The following is a 14,261-nucleotide window of genomic DNA, read 5'->3' as shown; positions in this document are numbered from 1 at the left end:
CCTGCTGTGTGTAGCTGTTCCTTGCGAGTGTTGAATGATGTAGTCAGTCACACTTGGATGACTTCTGTAGGTAATTTGCAGTCATCTCTTTTTTTTTGCATCCTTTTTCTTGGGCATGTGAGGGTAGGTCTGCTGGCAATCTATTGTATGAGATTATAGCAGCCAATATGAATGTACTTATATTTGTGTTTGAACACACACATATTAATAGCAAACGTTGCTTGTAGAGAACCAGGGAAGGTCAAGGAGTCAGCTGGCCATTTAGTACTCTCTAAGTAGCAGCACGTGTGAACAAATAAATTTGGGTGAAACCCAAAAAGATTTAATGTCTGTTAAAAGTATGGAGGTTGGACTATGAGTTGTTTGTCTTCAAACAAAAGATAATGGAATTAGTTCAAGCAAGCTTGATGCTGGCTGTGTGCCTTCTGTATGGACACAACTCTTGGTTTGACTCTCTCATTTAAAACGACAACAACAAAAAAAAGGAGCACCAGAATTTAGTTTCCCTTTTTTTCAGTAGCATCAAAAGATTAATACAAGCAAAATGAAACTCTGATGTAGCAGTTGTAAAAACTAAGAAATGTAAAAGAGCCATAACAAAAGAAGCTCTGTAAAGAAAGTGGCTTAGGAAGATGACAGTCTCAGCTGAAAGTCATGGCAGGCCTCTCTGCAAGATGATTTATGCCCTCATTATGTGTGATGATGAGTAGTTGGTAGCTCTGTTACCACAGCATGAGGTGAAGTGGATAGTGCTTTCAGGTGCTCCCCTGCGTGGCAGGTATGCAGTTGATAGTGCTCAGGTTTTGTTTCCGTGGTTGTCTGTAATTGTTTGCAGTGTGGGGCTTGGTCACCTGAAATGAATCGGGGAAGATCATCAAGAAAGGACAAAAAATAACTTTCCGGGCAGAGCCAAATCAAAACATTTCTTGAAGAGAAACCATAAGGCTGTATGTGCATTTGTGTATATGTAATTTTTAATTTAACTAGAGATGTAAAAATCACTATAAAACATTTTAAAAGCAATTTTGCAGTAGAATAATAATCAAAAAACCCAGAAATAGTTACAAAACACATTTGTTACAGAACAAATGTGTGTGAGCAGGTTAAAAACTAATACTAAGAAGACCTGATCTGACATATTAGGTACATTCAGGTTTAACTCAGATTTATGTGCAGTTGAGGATATCTAAGTTGTGTACATTTAAAAACAAAACAAACCCCAAATGTGTACGTGCGTTGTACTTGGATCTTTAAAAATGAATATTTGAGACCTCCTGCCATTTTGTTTACTATTCTCATGGATGTATATGGAAAATAAGTGCTGGTTTTCAGATGCTTTAGCTATGTCATTTGGATACCAACAAGGTTGCTTACATTTCTGTGCAAGTTCCCTGAAATTGCTGAAGCTCAGGAGTCCCTCTGAGATTCACCTGGGTGAGTGGGTGTATTTAAAAGACAGGTTGCTTTGGCTATTCTGGTCACAATTCAAGGATGGTTCTTGAAAAAAAGAAAAAAAACAAACCCAAACAGCATCTTTGTTTGTCTTGATCTGGGTATGCCCCTGCTGGTACATACAATCCAGTATAACTATTTTTTTGCAGGGCAGTTTAACTTCACTTACTGTGTGGCACTTGCTTCTAAATTGACTTTTTGGTAGTTGGCTTCAATCCAGGTTGTAAATCTTTGCAGTTCCCATTTTATACGGTAGCTGATGAAATCTTTGCTATAATAAGAATATATCTTTATGTTGTCTTTTCCACTGAGATTTTAGGGTTTTAAAATGTGGTATTTAAAATGGTCGTACCTTTGGGTCCCCACCTGACCTTTTCAAAGAGTGGTTTATTCCCACGGTGGGCCTGTTTCTTTAGGAGAACCATACTCCAGTTTAATTCAACTGTTTGAGAGCATAATTGTGGGGTTTGGGATTTTTAATTTGTATCTGTTAAGTTTTTTTATTATGATATGCTTCAGAAGGCCCCCCTCTAATGCTGTGCTGGTAGGTAGGGAAGGAATAGCATGTCTCAAGTGTAGACACTTGATACAATTTAGTGAGTGTTACCACTTCAGAAAAGTGTATACTTTCTAGAAAGACAAGAATGCATTTATGAAAAATGAGTAATCTTGCACCTCCATACATACTGATCAAATTCTTTCACAAGCTAGGGAAAAGAATTGTAAATACTGTTACCTGGTTACAATTTTTGTTTCCCCTCAGTAAATTTTTTTTTAATCCTTTTACAGCTAAAGACTGTTCTGTCGTAGTCTGCTATGAATTATGAACTTGGTGGGTAGGTATTTGAGCGGAGTAAAAATGTTAGTGAATTTGGGGTGAGGGGAGACTTAATTTTTTCTACTAATAAATATGGTTTGTTTGGGGTTTTTTTATTCCTATAAATCAGGAAAGGGGAAGCAGCCATTTGCAACTTTCTTCCTTGCACAACATTATAATGTGTTGAATTAGTAGGTGTCATGGTGCAGAATTCTCCTTTTTGTTGCAAGAGAGTACCATCTCGTTGATTCACTGAACTTCCTCCATTGAGGAGAGTTGAACAGGACATGCTTTTTCAGCAGCGATTTGGGAAATAATGGAGATCTTTACCCGCTTTTTGCACTGTCAGACATGCAGCCTTGTAGTTGTCTGTATTTCAGAAGTAATCCACAGAGGCTGTAGCAATGTTATGCAATTGCATTTTAAATCATTTTAAGCACAGACTGCCATGGTCCCATTCTTTCCACTTGCCCTCACTAGCTACCAATCCTAGTGCAACCACCATGAGCCAGTTTAAGAGCATAATCTGGCTGAAAACACATCTTTATGTGGAGTTTTCAGCTGTGTTGGCTCCCAGACCAGCTTACCAGAGAACTGTATGGATGCCAATATATGTAAAACGGTTATCTAATTCAAGAGTAAGCTGGTGTTCTGCTCAATCAGGGAACTGACATATCTGAAGATTTGTAGAAATCTCCCAGTTTTGATGCAGTGCTATTTCATCTGTGTCCTGATACTTCTCTCTGTTTCCTGGATAGAACAAGCACGTGCTTGTAGCTGCAGCCGGAGACAGTAAAAATCCTTAATGAATTAGGAAAAACACTCCCCAGAATTTGCTGGGGTTTTTGTCCTTCCAGCAAGGGAGAGAATGAAATAAAAGGAAATGTATCTTTATAAATTGCATGGTTGACATGCAATGTGTGTTGGAAGACATCTGGGAACATGAAGGCTATTCAGATGGACTAAGAAAAAGGTGAAGCTGAAAATCACCTGAAAGCTGTATTTTAGCACAAAATCTTACACCAAAGAAAGAAAAAATGGGACTTGCTTTTAGACTAAAAGATTTTATGCTAGTTATTTGACAGGTTCAGTAGCATTTCAATTAAGATTTTGGATTTGTGATTTTTAATTCCAAACTGACTGTAAGATGTGCCATGCATTTCTTGTTTGCTTGGGTTTTTGATACTTCAAGAAAACTGATACACTAGTAAATAGCCTTCATTCCTGTAAAGGCACTTTGTTTTTTAGGGACAGATTCAAAACGATCAATGTTATGTAGCACAGGTAAGTTTTGCTTCTATAGCAAACTGTTCATAAACTTATTGCTTAATATTGCTTCACAAAATTTAAGATGACATTGTTATTAAATCTCACCTACTGGCTAACTGTATTTAAAACCAAAAGCAAACTCTTTCTTGTAGTGTTTGTTGTTCTGTCTGTATCATGGGCCAAAAGAAGCTACTGTATGATCTGAGACTTCTTTGTACCTTAAAATTTATGTGAGCTTATTAATGGAGGCCAACTGCTAATAATAAATTTGTGCTGCATGTATAGCACAACAGTTCATCTCTTCTGACAACATGACTATGAATAATTTATAGATGTAGTTATCCTGAAATTTGTAGGGGTCATTAGCATTTTAATGAAAAAGGTACAGCTGTTGTACTAAATCTTCACTTTTTTTTTTTTTCTTCTCCCTCAGTTAAGCGTTTCGATCTGTACTTTGAAAGCAGCTGACAGCGTGCGGTAATGTGCTGACTGGCACTATGGGCAGGCGGTACCCGGGGGCTCACTATCGGCCAAGCAGCTCATGTATGTATGCAATTGGTCTAATTTATTTGTTGCTTTATTACTTTTGAAGGCTGCTAAGTTTATAAATTCCAAAATAGTATTTATAAAGGATGCTGACATGTTCTAATCGATGCCAGCTCTCCTGTGTGTGTACCCAAATGGTAAGTGTATTGATTAATGTTTAAACTGCAAAGGTGTTTTCTAGAACTTTAAAAGGTGGCTTGCAGTGTGACTTGACCAAGTCTACTGCAGTGTGCTGTGTGTTCAAGGTCTTCAACTTCATTTATTATAGGGTTCAAAAGTATAGCTGCTATTCTCTTCACTCTCATCCCAAGTTTTTAGTACTAGATACCTTCAAATTAACAAACTGCTTGAGCTTATCCTAAAGGTCACTGTGCACTGTAGCTTTAATTGCTTACAACTGCAACTAACATCTCTGGTTCAAATTATTTATACGCTTGAGTTCAATATTATTCACATTGGGTTTTTTTCCTCTGAATTGTATCCTATTAGATTATATTACATTACCTCTTACTGAAGGTTGTCTTCTGTAAAAGTGCAAAGGCAACTCCTAAAATTTATCACCTGCACCTTCCTTTGAGTAAGCAGACATCTCTCATGCTAGTGCAGATGGCAGCCACCACACCGCAGTGGTTCCACAGTGCAGGCTGTGTGAAATGAGCTAACATTACCTTCCCTGGAGAGCTGTGTGGGGTAGCACCCCGACTCCAGAAGGCTGCTGTGGGTCCTTGTGCACTTTCTGTTGATCCTCTCAGGCCGCTGAGGTGAAGCTGTGGTAGGTTAACTTTTGTATTCACTCTTCTTTCTGCTGTAGCAGAAGACCATGATCCCATGTGGCTTTTCTTGGCATCAAAGCCAGCTTAAGCAGCTCTCATTTCTGTACCATTCTTTCTGTTCCTTTGAAGACTTCTTTAAAAGCCTCAATCACATCAGGCATCCAGCTCCACACATACTTGTGTTGGCTGATGCAAGTAGTAAACTGCAGTGAGAGCCTACAGCTGTGGCGGGACAGGGACTTCCTATGGTGACTTTGCCGTCAGACATGAGGAACTGCATGGTGAGGTCCTGTATTCAGAACTTGACTTCACTGGATATTCCCTAACCCCAAGGCTAAATCCTACAAAGCAGTAAAGCATATTTACTCTCTGCTGCAGACTAGTCATAGAAGTCATGAATTTGTGTGTTAAAATGGTGCATTAGAGCCAATTTAGAGACTACTTTTCTAAAGAGTTTGTCTTGGGTATTAATGTCTGTATATTGTCTAAATTAGCATGGAGGGAATAAATGGTTGCTACAGTTTTGACAGGTCTCTGGTGGTCAGGTGCTGGAGTACAGAATTAGACTGATCTGTTTGAATCACTTGACATTAAATCTAGACAGTAGTGTCCTCTCGGCATACTGCAGGGCATGGTATCCACACCTCATTCGTAGGGCTGAGGCTCAGAACTTCAAAATGGTCTAGTGTGGAGGTAGGTAATAAATTCTTTCCCATTCCTATTTAGAAAGAACAGGCAATGGGCATTAAATTCTTACCAGAAGAGCTTAGGGTGTTTTTCCTGTTGTCTAGTTGAGCAGTTGCAGACAGTGAAGAAGTGGAATTGTTTGCTTGGGGAAACACTGGGGTTCCAATCATCTGCCAGGGCCGAAACTTGCGTCGGAATCAATTGGCGCCAGAGCTCCCTCTGTTTGAGGACAGAGATATCAAAACACTTACTTCGTGATTGCTTTATGCTTTTGTTAAGCCAAGTTTTCCCTTTCCTTAACTTGTCAGGGTTTCTAAGCCAGGAAACTTGCTTTATTTTTTGGTTTTGTTACTGTATGATTTGTGCAACTTCCCGGTGCCTAACATAATAAGTGCTTTGGACATCCAACAATAATGGCATTGAAATTGCCCAGTCTTTGGGAAATGTGGACCATAATGAAATCTCTGATAGCAGATCTCAGTGAAAGTGCTGGTAGAATACATCATTTTGCTTTTGTTTTTTTTTCCCATAAATAATGAGTAATTGCACCATCTCAGCTATTGTATTTCACATTCATAGTTGTTGCAATCTTAATGTATGGTTAAGGACTTGGTGCAGCCTTAAGCCTTAGTCCCTGACTTTATCTTCTGTCTGTACATACATATATACGTATATAAATAAAGTCTGTGAAGGGAAGAATTAGGTCTGTGTGGAGTATGGCAGTTGTATTGCTTCTTTGGTGGTGAGATAATATTTCATCTGTTTGTCATTGACTGTTTTGTTGAATGATTTAATAAATTTAATGAATATAATAGTGCATGGTCTTAGGAAAATAGCAAAAGGTTTTATATTCAAGGAAACACATACAATTTCAATAGGAAACAGCTTATTTGAAGCCCAGTGCTAGGAAATGTATTTGAAGTGCAGGTGTTGAATATATGGGAAACAGCAAGGTGTTTAAAATGTAAAGTTGAAAACTGTGAATTTAACAGATGCATGCTAGTTTAGACTTTTAAAAAGTGTAATTAAAGAGCAATGATCTCCCTTGATTACTGACAATAAGCAAGGCAGTCTTGGGTGTATCCCTGGTTCTGTCTAGCACTGCTTGTCCTGACTTAACACTCCCTCATGTGCTGTTTTCCTGGTTTTTATTTTTTCTTTTCTGTGCTTTTCTTGTGAAAAATATGGACTAAGGATGTGCAGTCTCCAGCTACTGAGGAACTAGGTTTTGTAAACAGACTTCTTTCATTAATTTCTTCTGAGCTTTATATTTTTCTAATACTTGCTCATAAACCCCACTTTTCTGCATCGGCTGCAGCAGCTCTTCTGAAAACTCGGTACTGTTTAGGTTGTTGAGGTAGCCTCAAATTCTCTTTCACACTAAAAATTTTTTTTCTGTGCACAGAGTAAAAGGGGTTTGTATGCTAAAAAAAATTTTTTAATGGGTTGTCCATGCATATCCTGTCCCCAGCATAGTAATTCATTTATTTTAGTTAGTGGTAGTGTTTTGCACAATATCGAAATCTGAGCAAAGTGTTTTGGAGAAAATGGAATTGGTTCCAGTGCTGTTCTGCGGGCATTAAATGCTCAGGAGGGTTTAAACAAAAATAATAATAATAATAAAATGCACAGTTTTGTGAGAGTGCTTTAAAAAAAAAAAAAAAAGCCCTCTTTTTCAGAAGGCATTGGAAGTGAGGAAATGCAGGAATTTGTGGGTGGTAGTTTTCGGCACTTGTTGACCTTTGGAGTGTGCCAGGGTGGAGGTGCAGTCCTGTGGTGGCACGTCAGCATTCACTGGGAGGAAAGGACCCGCTTGTGCCTGGAGCTCCATGACCAGCCCTCGCTGCCCACAGAAGATAGCGCCGCATCTCCCACCCTTTAGTCATCCCTTTTATTTGTGGTAGGCAGAGGTGGACTTTTATTTCTTTTTGAACTATTAGGCATCTCTTATTTAAAAACGACTCAGGCTAGGGTCCATGTGGCACGATTTATTGATATAATTCTTTCAATGTAATTATTAGAGCTGACTGGAGTTTTATTTCAGAAACTTGTGATGGAGGGTGATTTTGTTTTTCCAAGCAAACCTTTCTGGGGAAATACCATTTCGATGAAATGTTCATAAATCAAGGATGAGGATGAAAGGAAAAATCCCTTGTGGGAAGGCACTCCCCTGGACTGCGGAGGGGAGAGGTTTGAGTCTTGGTTCTTCTTGATCATCTCCCATGCTAGAGCTGCTTCTATAAATAATTCAATATACTTGAGGGGCAGAGAGAGCAGGGTTGATTTTATAAACTTGGGGTTTGATTTCCCTCAAGGAACACTCAAATTCCTGTTCTGCCCGTGTCCCTTCAGCTTCCCAGGGAGTGCCCAGCTGTGATCATCTTTGCACTGGGGCAATCCCCTGCTGCTGGTCTTGCAAGGGGGCTGTGGCTTACTGAAACTGCTGTAAAGTCTTAACTTCCTTGAAGTGAAATAAGGAAGCAAATGTGAGAATGGTGACATTATAAAGAACAGCAAACCCCTGAAAAAAACCCCAAACTTCCAGTCTTGCAGCCAGTGCCAGTATTTACATTGCTATTGTTAGCCCAAGGTGAGTTGGTGTGAAAATGTACCATGGAGTGGCTTTGTGGGCTTGGCTTGGATCTCTTTCCAGAGTAACAGAAAACTCACCCAAAGACGCACCCTGACCCCCAAGGAGGAGTGTATCTACCATGCAACTCTTGGTAGAACCATCCCAGTAAAATTCTACGTGTGCAAAATCCTGCCCTGTATCTCCTGACCTTTTCTTCCCAGAGAAAGATATCTTGGTGTAAATGAGACTCAAGCTTTAGCACTGCTCAGATGATGCTCAGGGAGACAGTTTTCTGTAAAGGTGCTGAAAAGCTCCACATAATCATTGCTTAGCTGAGGAAGAGGCGGGAATACAGATGATTTAGGAAGTGAAAACGACAGAAGCACCCAATGATGCATATGCTGCTGTCCCCATTAAAGCCTCTCTTGTTTAGGTTTCTACCTTTCCTAGGAAGCTGTGTAGTGACTTGCACAACAACTTCATCAAGACCTCTTAGGTGATCCTGGTGAAACCCCAAAACATGGGCCTATTTCCACAGATAGGATCTGACTCAGAGCCTGCCGGTACAAAGCTTTCTTTAAGAACTGGGTATTACTCTGAATGCATGTTGTGACTTCTGGGTTTATTGCTCAGCATAAATAAATAGTACCCCTGTGCATGACAGGTCCATTTCTTCTTCATGGTGGAACCAGAGGTAGAGTGCTCTGAAGCTGAAGGTTTCCTGGTAACTCCACTTGGGGTTTTGCATGTCCATGGAGAACCACCATGGTACTGGATTTGCGTTGCATGTTTGTCCCTTTTCACAGGCATCCCAGTTGCTTTTGGTGATAAAGTGCCTTGTGAAGATCTATGAGTTCATAGGTGAGAAAAAGGAGTAGAGGATTTTGGCTAGCACGTCAAGCACTCAAGACTCCTTGTTGAAATTCAGGCCACTGATACTAGTAGCTTGTTCTTTTCCACTTGTTCAATGTCTTCTACAGCCAAGTTTGCTGCTTGTTGAAACTGAGCCCACTTTTACCCACACTTCAGTGTAATTAATATAAATGCCAGTAAATGCAGTTGCTTTTTTGTTATGTTCTCCTTCCACATTATTGTAGATTGATCTGCTTAGTTTATGGGGACCATAAAGCAAGTACAATACTTTGATTTTATTTACGAGCATGTGGTTTTGTTTTATATATGAACACTAAGGGTATAAGTTTCTCGGCGTAGTACAACAGCATTCTCAAGGAGCTCTACTTGCTATAGCAGGTCAAGATTAAAGTTATTCCTGTATTCTAGTACCATAATTACATTGGAAGAGTTACTGTAGGGTATGGCCATTTTAGTCAATATTCCATCAGCTTAAGCAGTACTGCAACACTTCATTTTTAAACCGTTTGTATGTTTTGAAGTATTTCTGATTTGTCCCGTTAAAGTTTGGTTGAAGAAAATACGTAGCTTTGCAGGCCACTTTAAGCCTTGCAGGCCACTTTAAGCCTTGCTGAGATGTAGCTCTTTGTGTAATGAGCCTTATTTTAGTTCAGCTTTTAATGGAAAAACAGACTAGAAATGTGGAGACCTTTTCTGGTTTGATGCATCCTGTGCTCTGAAATATATCTTGTTTCATTACTGGGAGCAAGGGATATGTGGGTAGGAAATGTGAGTATGACTTAAAGACAGTTTTACCAGATGTAGTTAAAAGTGCACATACAATAAACGTACCAAGGTGAGAGACAGAATGTTTTTAATATATGTGGAACAGAAGCAATCTTGTCAATGTGCAAAATCGTGATTTCTGCTCCTTGAGAGTCCTGATAGTCTCATTTTGCAAAACCTGGCAATCAGTCTAATGCTCTGTTCTGTGACTAAGACTTGGACTTTTTTATTTTTGCTCACAGGTCTCAACTTACTGTTAGCAATTTGAAATTATTTGCAAACACTCATGAAATAATGAAATTAAAGGTTTTCATTGTTTATATTGACACTTTTGATATACACGTATTTTTATTCTTTATTTCTTTTCATATAGAGTTGTAGAGAATCTGCTGGAAGATTATTTCCCATTTATTTGATTTTCAGATTTTCATCTCTAGAGCCCAATTTGATGCTAAGTACAATCTTATAGTAACAAGAAAACGATTTTGGTGTATCGTGCTCTTTCAAACGCCTTTTAAGATCTCAGCTATGAGGCAGTGATAATAGGTGGCTCAAAACTATTGCTACCAGTCTGGGTAATTTGAGGGTAAAAACGTTTCTGGATAACCTTGATAAGAGCTTAATGTGTAACTAGCCATAAATTTATTACATGTAATTCAGAGGGCAGACAAAGTTGTAGCAAGTGAAATCATGATGCCAGGCCATCAGAAGTTTAATTGTTTAAAATATATTAGTTTAAAAAGAGAAGCTGAAATGTCTGCATTTATGTGCATGCAGTTAGTTGTTCTTGAGGAAGCGGATTGTGCTCAGGAGTATGCAGTGTTGTTTCCAGGCTTTGCAGGAACAGTCTAGTGTTTGCAAGCTGCAAATAGCAGGGCCACAGACAAGATGTGTGGGAGGTGGTTAATGATAATCATCTATTTAATCCCCCCCCCCTCCAGATTCTGTGCTGGAACTTAACTCATCCATTGCATCTGGCAGGGGCTCAGTTAACATTTTTGCTCCTTCTGTTAATAAGGCAGTGACCTATGCTTAATCTCTTTCCTACTTTGACTACCTGTGTCTCCTGATCAAAGAGCTTGGTATTGGGCTGGTGCCATTACGAACAGTTGGAAAGCTGGTGCTGGACCCTGTGGGTTTCCTTAACTTTGTTAAGGAATTGATCATCTTTTGAATGGTCCTGCTTCCTGATTTAGGAGCTGCTGAATGATCTAAGTTAAATTTATGTGGGGCTGAAAAATCCCTGCTCTGAATCAGTCTAAGTCATTTTATGTGCCAAATCTGTGGCCATTGATTCCTTTCTATTACTCCATTAAGCATTTGGGTAGGCTGCCTGTCCTACAAAGCATTTTGGTTACCTTGAGACAGCTTGTCCTAGCTTTTTTTTTCATATGGCATCATGCTTTGGTTTTGGTAATTCTGACCAGGCTTGATTACACATTGTTTACCTTCAGACTTGGTAAGAGTTATTTTTGGATGGCGCTTGAGATTGAAGTTGCAGGAAATGGAAGACCAAGTCCTTCTTGCTTTATTGGTCATCTCAGTTGCAGAAAAGTAAGTTACGATTTCTGAGTTTGTGTCTCTGTGTAAGAGAGAATGAAGTTTATGCTTGTGCCCTATATTAGCACATGCATTTAAAGTAGAGTTATTTGTAATTAACAAAAAAGTGAGGTGTGATCTTTATTGTAGAGATTGAGTAATTTATATATTGATAAAAAAAAAGATCGTTGAGGCTCAGGAATTTAATTTACACAACAGGATGAGACAAAAAGACTGAGGTTTACTTAGCAAATGTCACCGTGAATGTATAGATCCGATGACAGAAGGTCTTATTATCTGTGCTTGCAAGTAGCCAATAGATAAAACACACTCCATCTTCTTGCTGTGACAACACTGTTTTTGCCTGCCAGACTGTTCCATTCTACACAGGGGGGTGAAAATCTAATTAAAGGTGGAAAATTGAATTTGGAAAAGACTTAGTATGCCATCTTGCTTTTTCTCTTACTAAATGCAGGATTAGTTGTGATTGCATGTCATGGTTATGCCTTATATAAATTAAAGAATTGCTCTTTATTTCTCCAAGTGATCTCTTGATTTAAGAATACTCTAGTAGCATAAGATGACCCAGGTCATCTGTAACATAGAGTTTCAGTCAGATAGTCAAATATACACTGATTATTTAGATGTATATATCTTAATAAAATTATAGGTAAAGGAGCAATGGATTTGGCCTGTTTCTTTTTCTCATTATTATTTTTATTTTTATTGTTTTTCTTTTCCCTTTGTAGCTGTTAGAATCTGATTCTGGGAGGCATCTTGTCTCTGAATTTTTGCTGAATGAAGAATTTGACTGGCTATGTGGGAAGGGGGAGGGAAAAAATGGCAAATGGGAAGGCATACTCCACTTGAGTGCTAGAACTCATTGCAGCATCTGAAGTTGTTTTTTCCTTAATAACATTATTTAAAGACAGATCAGCATTATGGATTTTCATTAATAAGAGCATCACCAGAACAGACAGCACTGCTGCTAGGCTGTTGCAGTTGGTTGGGAGCATGATTAGCTCTAAAAGGAAAAATGTCATTATTGTGGCAGCAGGGGCTGGCAGGGTGCTTCTTGGGGACAGAGGAGCCAGGACAGAAAGCTGGTTATTGGTTGGTGATTTCAGTAGGACTAGGTGAAGCAGAAATAGCTGGAAATGGGAGAAGCTGCATTTCGCAAGCAGGTCGAAGTGGTGATTTTGTTCTGATGTGAGGACAGAGCCAGGGTGGAGTGGGGAGGGCAGCAGTGAGTCCCTGCTTGGGCAGAGGGGTTGGACTAGACGATCTTGAGAGGTCCTTCCCATTTGAGAGCACATGTGCAAGCTGCTTACAGCCCTGCTTCTTTCCTGCTTTTGCGTTCCCAAAACTGCTCTGCCCACCATCAGAATTTACTTTCCTGGTGTTGCTGAGCTTTCTCTCTCCAGCTTCCAAGCTCAGTCTGGCAGAGATGTCATTGCTGGAGGGAGCAGGAAGAAGAAAACCACTGCCTGTAGGAACGTCATCGGTTGCTTTGATCTACCACAGCACTTCATTCAGGTGTTTTCCTTCCTTTTCCTTTCTGAAAGTGTTTAACGTCCCGTCGAATTTGTGTGGATACGTAGGCAAGAAGGAGCACGATGACACTTGACCGTAAGAAAGCTTCTAGTCTCGATTCTGATTTCAGCTACATTAATGTAAATCTAGACTTTATTAGGATGCTTTTGGCTGAGGTGTTTAACTGTTACTATGTATTGGTTTTATGTTGCAAGGTTTTGGTAGCGGGGGAGGGTTACAGGGGTGGCTTCTGTAAGAAGCTACTGGAAGCTTCCCCTGTGTTCGAGAGAGAGCGAGCCCATACCAGTCGGCTCTGAGACGGACCCGCCGCCGGCCAAGGCCGAGCCAATCAGTGATAGTGGTAACGCCTCTGTGATAACATTTTTAAGAAGGAAAAAAAAGTTGGGACAGTGAGAAACAGCCGCTGGAGAGAGGAGTGAGAACATGTAAGAGAAACAAGCCTGTGGACACCCAAGGTCAGTGAAGAAGGAGGGGGAGGAGATGCTCCAGGCGGCGGAGCAGAGATTCCCCTGCAGCCCGTGGGGAAGATCCTGGTGAGGCAGGCTGTCCCCCTGCAGCCCAGGGAGGTCCACGGTGGAGCAGATATCCACCTGCAGCCCGTGGAGGACCCCACACCGGAGCAGGTGGGTTCCCGAAGGAGGCTGTGACCCCGTGGGAACCCCGCGCTGGAGCAGGTTCCTGGCAGGACCTGCGGATCTGCGGAGAGAGGAGCCCATGGAGCAGGTTTTCTGGCAGGACTTGTGACCCCACGGGGGACCCACGCTGGAGCAGCGTGCTCCTCAAGGACTGCACACCGTGGAAAGGACCCATGCTGGAGCAGTTCGTGAAGAGCTGCAGCCCGTGGGAATGGCCCACGTTGGAGACATTCGTGGAGGACTGTCTCCCGTGGGTGGGACCCCATGCTGGAGCGGGGGAAGAGTGTGATCAGCCTTCACCCTGAGGAGGTGAAGTGGCAGAAAATAACGTGTGATGACCGTAAACCCCCATCCCTGTCCCCCTTGTGCCGCTGGGGGGGCTTGGTGGAGAAATCCGGGAGTGAAGTTGTGCCCGGGAAGAAGGGAGGGGTGGTGGGAAGGTGTTCTGAGATTTGGTTTTATTTCTCATTACCTTACTCTGGCTGATTTGTAATAAATTGAGCTAATTTTCCCTAAGCTGAGTCTGTTTTGCCTGTGACGGTAATTAGTGAATGATCTCTCCTGTCCTTATCTCGACCCGCAAGTTTTTGTTGTATTTTTCTCTCCCCTGTCCAGCTGAGGATGGGGGAGTGATAGAATGGCTTTGGTGGGCACCTGGCATTCAGCCAGGGTCAACCCACCACATACTATTTAGCTGGTCCATGTTGAAGAATGAGTGCAGATGTGAGAAGACGGTGTGTTAGCATACTTAGTTAAGAATTAATGTTTTAGCATTGTAA

At 40.7% G+C, this 14,261-nt stretch overlaps 1 protein-coding gene across 9 annotated transcripts in view; it reads left to right on the top strand.

The window, feature by feature from the left end:
- Positions 1–14,261, top strand: part of APBB2 (amyloid beta precursor protein binding family B member 2) — a 208,221-nt gene that overhangs the window by 82,753 nt on the left and 111,207 nt on the right. For all 9 annotated transcript variants that reach the window (XM_075024851.1, XM_075024926.1, XM_075024897.1 and 6 more), the window contains exon 3: positions 3,972–4,081. In XM_075024851.1, coding sequence (XP_074880952.1) covers positions 4,036–4,081 — 46 coding nt within the window. In that variant the 5' untranslated portion in view covers positions 3,972–4,035. The remainder of the gene's footprint in view (positions 1–3,971; positions 4,082–14,261) is intronic.

The sequence above is a fragment of the Buteo buteo genome, chromosome 1 (assembly GCF_964188355.1).
Source record: "Buteo buteo chromosome 1, bButBut1.hap1.1, whole genome shotgun sequence".
Classification (NCBI taxonomy): Eukaryota; Metazoa; Chordata; class Aves; order Accipitriformes; family Accipitridae; genus Buteo; species Buteo buteo.
The sequence above is the reverse complement of the archived record's forward strand: the minus strand, read 5'-3'. Positions and strand labels throughout refer to the sequence as shown.